Below are 8374 nucleotides of genomic sequence, written 5' to 3' on the forward strand. Positions count from 1 at the left end.
ATCCTTTGCATGTAAATAGACATTGGTTGATGATTTTTTTAATGAATGAATTACTGTTTAGATTTTGTTATTGTGTACTGTGTACATTTGCAAAAATATTTACAACTGGTTCACTTAACTGTTTTAAGTGGCTTAGATCTGCGTCCCAGTGATGTTTTATTTTTAACAACAAATAAACCTCCATGAAAGAACCCACAAAGTGAATTATACTTAGACCAACACCAGATTGTGTTCTTTTTGGGATTTCATTTGTGCTCTGCTGTAAAGTACATATTGCAAGTGGGGAGTTTCATCCACAAATGGCCAATATGTGGCTGTCAGCCCAAATAACCTTCTGTGATTAAGATTGGTTTATCTCTGCTTAGTTGCTTTACAGATAATAATTTCTCTGCTTGCTGTACAGTTGCATGTTCTTTAGGGGTTTTTTAACCAGGAATCTGATGCTTTGAGTCAATGTTTATTGTAAAAATATATATACAATAAATACAACACATAAAATTGACTTTAATAATAAATATGTGTAAATTCAAAAAGCTGCACTGTGTAAAAGATTTGTTAAAAACATTTAAGGGTACTTGGTGGCTCATGTTAGCCCCCCACCACCGAAATCTGGTTTCAAAATCTCAGGCCAGTTGTCTACTCAGACATGATTGGCTATGTCTAGGGAAGATGAATGGCTGAAGCCCTGCAATAGATTGGCGCCCTGGTATTCCAATATATTCCTGCCTCGCGCCCAATGTTTCCCAGTAAGACTGAACCTACTGTGACCCTGTCCAGAATAAACGGTTGATGGAAATAAAATAAAATGAATTAAAACATTAAATTCTTGAACTCCCACAAGTCATCCTGAAACTACTAGATTAAAAAGTTTATTTAAGGTTTTAGATCATCATAGATTGATGGCACAAACTAAACATTAATTGGATGGTCCTTAAATTTGCATTGACTTGTGTCTCGCATCCAGTAGAAAACCAGTAGAAAACATCCTTACATATAGCTGAAAGGTTTCTAAACACAAAAACCATAATCAACTTCAAATAATTTAGTGTTAGTTTAATTACAGACTTTACAAAATTGAAAATGTTGACTGTAAGGCAAAATAAAAATATTCGAAAAACAAATAGCAGACTGTGCTTAAAATGGTTTTTTTTTTTTTTTTTTTTTTTTTTTTTTTTAAATATAAAACTTAATGAATTTTCCACTTTTCTAGGTACGAGTAGGGAGCTGGTCTCCCCAGACAAATCCATCTCCACCATTAACCTTCCACACTTTATAATACACCCCGGTATGTTTAAATGTTTTGTATTTAGTGGAAACGGCCAGATATGTATAAAGTGCTCTAAATCTTTAAAATGAACTATTTCCCCCTGTTAGACTATGAGCAAAATGCAGATGTCTGAGGATGAATATCAGGTCTCCACAAGGCATAACTCGATGCAGGAATATGTAAAGGAGTTCACCCGTCACTCCAATGACGTCTTACTGAACTTAAATGAGCTACGGCATCGCGACATCCTGAATGATGCCACCCTGCTGGTGGGCAGTGCCCGTCTGCGCGCCCATTGTGCTGTGCTCACAGCATGCAGGTCAGTCTGCAGGACACACTGCCATGTTTTCTCTTATTCTTACTTCCATCTGTCTTCCTCTTTCCTCTGCTGATCCTGTTTTCAGCAGTGTCTTATTGTTTGAAGATGATTATGTCATGCTTTAATCTCCTGAGACCATGTGTGCGCCTTCCTCTCATTTCCAAAGTTGCGTACTGTCTCAATGCATTTTTTCTGGCTTCCTATAATTTATTTTTATATCAGTCTTGAAGCTAAACCTATGTGTAGGTCAAGCTTCTTATATTTTTTATGCTGCAAGAAAACTATATTGTGTCTTTTTGTTTTTACTGTGATCCTGAATTGTCAATTGTTGCATCCTATTATAAGAAGACTTTCTCTTCTTTTTAGTGGCTTGTTCTACTCACTGTTCTCCCACCATAAGACCAGTGCAGCTGGTGAGCAAGGGGTTTCTGTGTCACTGCCGGAGGGGCTGGATGCGGGCAGTGTGGCATTGCTGCTGGACTTCATGTATACTTCCCGCCTTCCTCTCAGTCCTGACACAGCCCCTGGAGTGCTTGCAGCGGCCACCTACCTGCAGATGGAGCATGTTGCTGACACCTGCAGAGTATTCCTAAAAAACAGGTAAGACAGGGCTGATAGCCTAGTAAATAGCTTTGGGCCCCAAGGTAAAAGCACTGGGCTCAACAGAGTCTCCTTGAGCCTCCTGTCTCATTAAAGCCCTCTGAATCACCCTAAACTGTAGCGCACCCATAAGTGAGACTCAGGTTATCCATCACAATTTTGGGCATTTTATTTGCAATATAATACGTTCATATATGCACCTAACTGTCAGATCAGAATTTATTTGACTTTAACAAAATTTCAACTGAATTTTTGTAATTATTTGCATGAGAAGAAACATTTTTCCATATGTGCACCCTAAATCAGTTGTAGCCTGTTAGCTGCCGCTACCCCCATCCTTAATTTAAGGGGCCATATTGGTCATATTACTATTGTTCGTATATAAAAAGCAGATCAATCATATGTACTGTATATCATTGTTACATTAGTCATAAAATGTCACATATAAGATTGTATTGTCTTAATTAATTTACAATGTACTTAACAGTATATATCCATAATATAAATATTAAATCACCTTACATTTAAAATTCAGAAATGTACTTAACACTGCTGGATTTTGCTGCCAACATCTATTGTGATAAAGCACTGGGGTTCACATCACTGACACAAAGATTTGCATAATGTTAGATGTACTATGTTTGCTGTAGGCTAAATAATGCTGAACCTTGAACTTCCTTGTTCATCACAGTAAAGATCTCTGTCCTCCTGAGGTGGAACTGGTCTCCACAAACACTGGGGGTAGATCTCCAAACCATCCCTCCTTTTCTTCACTGCCCTCCATACCTGCTGTCGACACAAAAGAACCAAGCCCTGCCAAAGCCAGGTAAGAGGTTAAATCATGAAGCCAGGAATAACAGGTGTAAGCTGAAATGAATGAACAGCCAACAATTTACAAACTACTTAACATCATATATTGTCTGGGATTTTGCAGGGTTTCAAGAGAAAACTTTTTACAAGTAAGTTCAGTTTCCAGCTCTCAGCGCTTAAAAGTGGAGGAAGCTGAATCTTCAGCTTTGTCTCATAGCCCCCCATCTCCAGACAGTCCCTCTCAGTGCAGTGGCCAGCCAAATTCACCAGTTGAGTCTAGTAGCTGTACTTTTCCCCCTAAACCGAAGGTACGTTGTGTTTGTGTGTGTGTGAACATTTTTGTATGAATGGACATGCAATTAGCTTGATTTATTGTTCTCATATTTAAATAAATACAAACATTTAACATTGAGTTAGACCATTTTAATCCGACTTTGTGTTGTTTTGATTTGTCAGTAGTATCTTCATCATTTCATGATACAGATATTTAAAAATGTTCCTCTCATCTTTACAGCAATGTTCTGAATCCAGGCTTTTGCCAGACCCTAAGGCCTGTAACTGGAAGAAATATAAATATATTATCCTAAACCCTCTTTGTGCCTCATCCATTAAAGAGGAGGAGTGCGGGGAGGACCAACAAATGTTTGACCACTCCCCCTCTACCACAAATCAAACAAATATCTCACCCAAAACAACCAATAAGGCATGGTTGGTTACTGGACCACAACTAAAGGATAATGGGTAAGTTTCTTTGGGCTGATAGAATACACACACTCTTCTAACATGATATAACCCTTTATAATGCCAAACATATGTTTTATGATTTGTTGAGTTATTTTTATTGATGACAACTTTTATATATATATATATATATATATATATATATATATATATATATTTAAATATATAGACAAGACCTGTCTCGTGATTGTGACAGTCCTCGACTGAAAGTAGATGCTTCCTTTGGGGGCCTCTTACCACAGACAGCAGACATTTACAGGGAATCCCTAGCCACAGTTTCTAAAGATTGCAGAGGTAAACATATCGTTTATAGCCATTTTTTTAATGAAAATGAAAGCTTCTTAAATAATGAGTACTTTGTTTTAATTCACTTTATATAGTTCATTGAGTACCTCTGAAATATGTAAAATGTTTGCAATCAACCTGTATCTCTAGGAATGTGCTCTCCATATCACCACCCATATCCTTCAGTGCTAGAGGCATCCAAGCAGAATGCTCATCCTTTTGGGAAGCTTTCAGTCAAACTGGAACATCAGTCCCCAGTGATCTGTTATTCAGGAACTCAAGGGAACACAAAGTCTACCAGCTCAGGTAAGGGAGTTTCACCTGACATCATATGCCTAATTATATTTGGTGCTTCACATAGAAATGACTACATTCTATTGCTTCTCTTTATTTTAGAAAAACCATATCGCTGCAATGTGTGTGGAGCTCAGTTTAATCGGCCAGCCAATCTGAAGACCCATTCCCGCATTCATTCAGGAGAAAAGCCATATCGCTGTGACACATGTGGTGCTCGATTTGTCCAGGTAATATAAAAGTTCTAGCTTAGCACTGTTACCAGGGCTGTGGTCTCAGTTTCAATCCCCAAGCTGCCACTGTTGGACCCCTGAGTATGTTGCTTTGGATGAAGGCATCTGCTAATTGCCATAAATGTAAATGTAAATATTCTAGAATGCACATAATTTATTTTAAATGTAATTAAAAAGTTTAGCTTGGAACAATTATAATTTTAGAATGCATTTTGCATAGCAAGTGTATTTGCATACTTATTTTTGTTTGACTTACTAATATGCTTAAAAGTAGGTTAGGTGTTTCTATGTTAGAAAATTATTTGTAATATTTGAAAAAAGTTATATTTACATTTAGGTGCATTTTGTAAAGCTTAAATAAAATGTCTAGGTGCCAAAAAATAAATTGATTAATTAATTTTAAAAAGCCCCCCCAAAAGTAATGTGGACACAAATATTCAACAAACTTAAGGGGCATCTGTACCTGCCTATCAGCATTTAGTATTCTAGTTTAGGTGGGTATTTTTTTGCCCAAGTTTTTGGAGCAGGAGAGCTCAGGCTTAAAATGAGTAATCTAATTAAAACTGTTGTGATGCAGCAAAGATGTTAGAGATAGTAGGCATATTTTGGCAGAACAGTTACAGTTGTGTATTTGTGTGCTTATGTATTAGGTTGCTCATCTGCGTGCCCATGTTTTAATCCACACTGGGGAGAAGCCATACCCCTGCCAAACATGTGGAACACGTTTCCGTCACCTGCAGACACTGAAGAGCCACCTGCGCATTCACACAGGGGAGAAACCATACAGTGTAAGTATTTACTAACATATACAGGTCCTTCTCAAAAAATTAGCATATTGTGATAAAGTTCATTATTTTCCATAATGTAATGATAAAAATTTAACTTTCATATATTTTAGATTCATTGCACACCAACTGAAATATTTCAGGTCTTTTATTGTTTTAATACTGATGATTTTGGCATACAGCTCATGAAAACCCAAAATTCCTATCTCAAAAAATTAGCATATCATGAAAAGGTTCTCTAAACGAGCTATTAACCTAATCATCTGAATCAACGAATTAACTCTAAACACCTGCAAAAGATTCCTGAGGCTTTTAAAAACTCCCAGCCTGGTTCATTACTCAAAACTGCAATCATGGGTAAGACTGCCGACCTGACTGCTGTGCAAGAGGGTAAGACACAGAAATAAATTTCTGAACGAATAGGCTGTTCCCAGAGTGCTGTATCAAGGCACCTCAGTGGGAAGTCTGTGGGAAGGAAAAAGTGTGGCAGAAAACGCTGCACAACGAGAAGAGGTGACCGGACCCTGAGGAAGATTGTGGAGAAGGGCCGATTCCAGACCTTGGGGGACCTGCGGAAGCAGTGGACTGAGTCTGGAGTAGAAACATCCAGAGCCACCGTGCACAGGCGTGTGCAGGAAATGGGCTACAGGTGCCACATTCCCCAGGTCAAGCCACTTTTGAACCAGAAACAGCAGCACTGGACTGTTGCTCAGTGGTCCAAAGTACTGTTTTCGGATGAAAGCAAATTTTGCATGTCATTCGGAAATCAAGGTGCCAGAGTCTGGAGGAAGACTGGGGAGAAGGAAATGCCAAAATGCCTGAAGTCCAGTGTCAAGTACCCACAGTCAGTGATGGTCTGGGGTGCCATGTCAGCTGCTGGTGTTGGTCCACTGTGTTTTATCAAGGGCAGGGTCAATGCAGCTAGCTATCAGGAGATTTTGGAGCACTTCATGCTTCCATCTGCTGAAAAGCTTTATGGAGATGAAGATTTCATTTTTCAGCACGACCTGGCACCTGCTCACAGTGCCAAAACCACTGGTGAATGGTTTACTGACCATGGTATTACTGTGCTCAATTGGCCTGCCAACTCTCCTGACCTGAACCCCATAGAGAATCTGTGGGATATTGTGAAGAGAAAGTTGAGAGACACAAGACCCAACACTCTGGATGAGCTTAAGGCCGCTATCGAAGCATCCTGGGCCTCCATAACACCTCAGCAGTGCCACAGGCTGATTGCCTCCATGCCACGCCGCATTGAAGCAGTCATTTCTGCAAAAGGATTCCCGACCAAGTATTGAGTGCATAACTGAACATAATTATTTGAAGGTTGACTTTTTTTGTATTAAAAACACTTTTCTTTTATTGGTCGGATGAAATATGCTAATTTTTTGAGATAGGAATTTTGGGTTTTTATGAGCTGTATGCCAAAATCATCAGTATTAAAACAATAAAAGACCTGAAATATTTCAGTTGGTGTGCAATGAATCTAAAATATATGAAAGTTTAATTTTTATCATTACATTATGGAAAATAATGAACTTTATCACAATATGCTAATTTTTTGAGAAGGACCTGTACATGCATTCATACAATTTTTCTATACTGCAGAATTTGTAATGTAAAATTAGCATTGTTAAATTACTATAAGGCAATTGAATTGTTTCTCACTTGTTTCCATCCTGTCCTCTCTGCCAGTGTGAGAAGTGTGATCTGCACTTCCGCCATAAGAGCCAGCTAAGACTGCATCTAAGGCAGAAGCATGGTGCCATAACCAACACCAAGATCCGCTATAATGTTCTGGCTAATCCATACCAAACTGCATAAACCATATTGCAGACCTTTCCGAAGAAAATGAAAATTCTCTTAAATAAAATCTTAATAAGTTCTAACTTTCACAACTTATGCTTTTAAATAGTTTGAAATAGCTTGATATAAAGAGAAGGGGCTAAAATTTTCAGCTTTATGCATAGTTAAGTGTGGAGTGCTGCAGTTCATGGTAAGCGATATGCTATTATAATTCAAAATGTAGCTAAGTAGAAGATATCTGATCGTGATGTGATGTTATGGTTTAGTGTTTGTTGTGTTTGTTGTTGTGTGTTGTTGTGTTTGTTTGTTTAGTGTTGTGGGTTACTTGTGTTTGTTTAGTTATGGGTTGTTGGATGGTGGTTGTTGATGGTTGTAGGTTAGGGTGTTGGTGATGATTTGTGTATGGGTGATTGAAAATAATAATAATTGTGGAATATGGTGGAAATGTATTGGAGAGGTTAAAGATTGGGGGGATGGTGGATGTGGTGGGGGTGTTTTGATGTGGAGTTTGGAATGTTTTGGTTTTGATTGGTATTTTGTATTATATTTTTGATGAGGGAGAGGAGGTGAGGATGTAGGAGGGTTTTTGTGTGAAGGTGGTATATGGTTGTAGTAATTTTTTTTTATGTTGGTGGTTGTGGTTGTGGTGGGTGTGTTGGTTGTTGTTTTAGGTGGGGGTGTGATGTTTTGTGGGTAGTGATGATGTATGGTAAGGAATTGTTGATGTGGGTGGTTGGGGTGTGAGTGTTTGTTGGGGGTTGTGTTTGTTTGTGTGGGGAAGTTTTATGGATTGTGGTGTTTTTGGTTGTGTGGGGGGTTTTTGGGGTGGTTTTGGGGGTGGTGGGGGTTTTGGTTGTGTTTGGTTGGGGGGTTGTGTGGTTGGGGTTTGGGGTATTAGGGTTATGGGTGGTGTTTGTTGGGTTGGTTGTTTATGAGTGTGGTTGTTGTGGGATTTGAGTGGGGTTAGGGGAGGGATGAGTGTGGTGGGTGTGGTGAGGGGGGGGTAAGGGGTTGGGGGTAGAGAGGTAGTTGTATTGAGGGGGGGTGGGGGTGGTGTATGAGAAGGATGTAGGATGGGTGGTGTTGGTATTAAGTTTGGGTGGGATGGTGGGGGGATGGTTATATGGGGATAGAGGAGTTGGTTTTTGAAGGTGAAGGGGGTGGGTGTTGAATAGTTTTGGAGGTTTTGGGGGGGTGGGTTGTGTTGTGGTTTGTGTTGGGGTGGTTGTTTTTT

General features: G+C 39.0%; 1 protein-coding gene across 1 annotated transcript in view; it reads left to right on the top strand.

Moving 5' to 3' along the window:
• Nucleotides 1-7177, top strand: part of bcl6b (BCL6B transcription repressor) — a 7466-nt gene extending 289 nt beyond the window's left edge. The window contains exons 2-12 of the mRNA XM_062994282.1: nt 1211-1285; nt 1375-1586; nt 1953-2186; nt 2878-3012; nt 3121-3304; nt 3511-3737; nt 3907-4031; nt 4173-4328; nt 4419-4546; nt 5200-5337; nt 7030-7177. Of these exons, the coding sequence (XP_062850352.1) occupies nt 1378-1586; nt 1953-2186; nt 2878-3012; nt 3121-3304; nt 3511-3737; nt 3907-4031; nt 4173-4328; nt 4419-4546; nt 5200-5337; nt 7030-7158 (1665 nt within the window). The 5' untranslated portion in view covers nt 1211-1285; nt 1375-1377 and the 3' untranslated portion in view covers nt 7159-7177. The remainder of the gene's footprint in view (nt 1-1210; nt 1286-1374; nt 1587-1952; nt 2187-2877; nt 3013-3120; nt 3305-3510; nt 3738-3906; nt 4032-4172; nt 4329-4418; nt 4547-5199; nt 5338-7029) is intronic.
• Nucleotides 7178-8374: the final 1197 nt, after the last annotated feature.

The sequence above is a fragment of the Trichomycterus rosablanca genome, chromosome 4, assembly GCF_030014385.1.
Source record: "Trichomycterus rosablanca isolate fTriRos1 chromosome 4, fTriRos1.hap1, whole genome shotgun sequence".
Classification (NCBI taxonomy): Eukaryota; Metazoa; Chordata; class Actinopteri; order Siluriformes; family Trichomycteridae; genus Trichomycterus; species Trichomycterus rosablanca.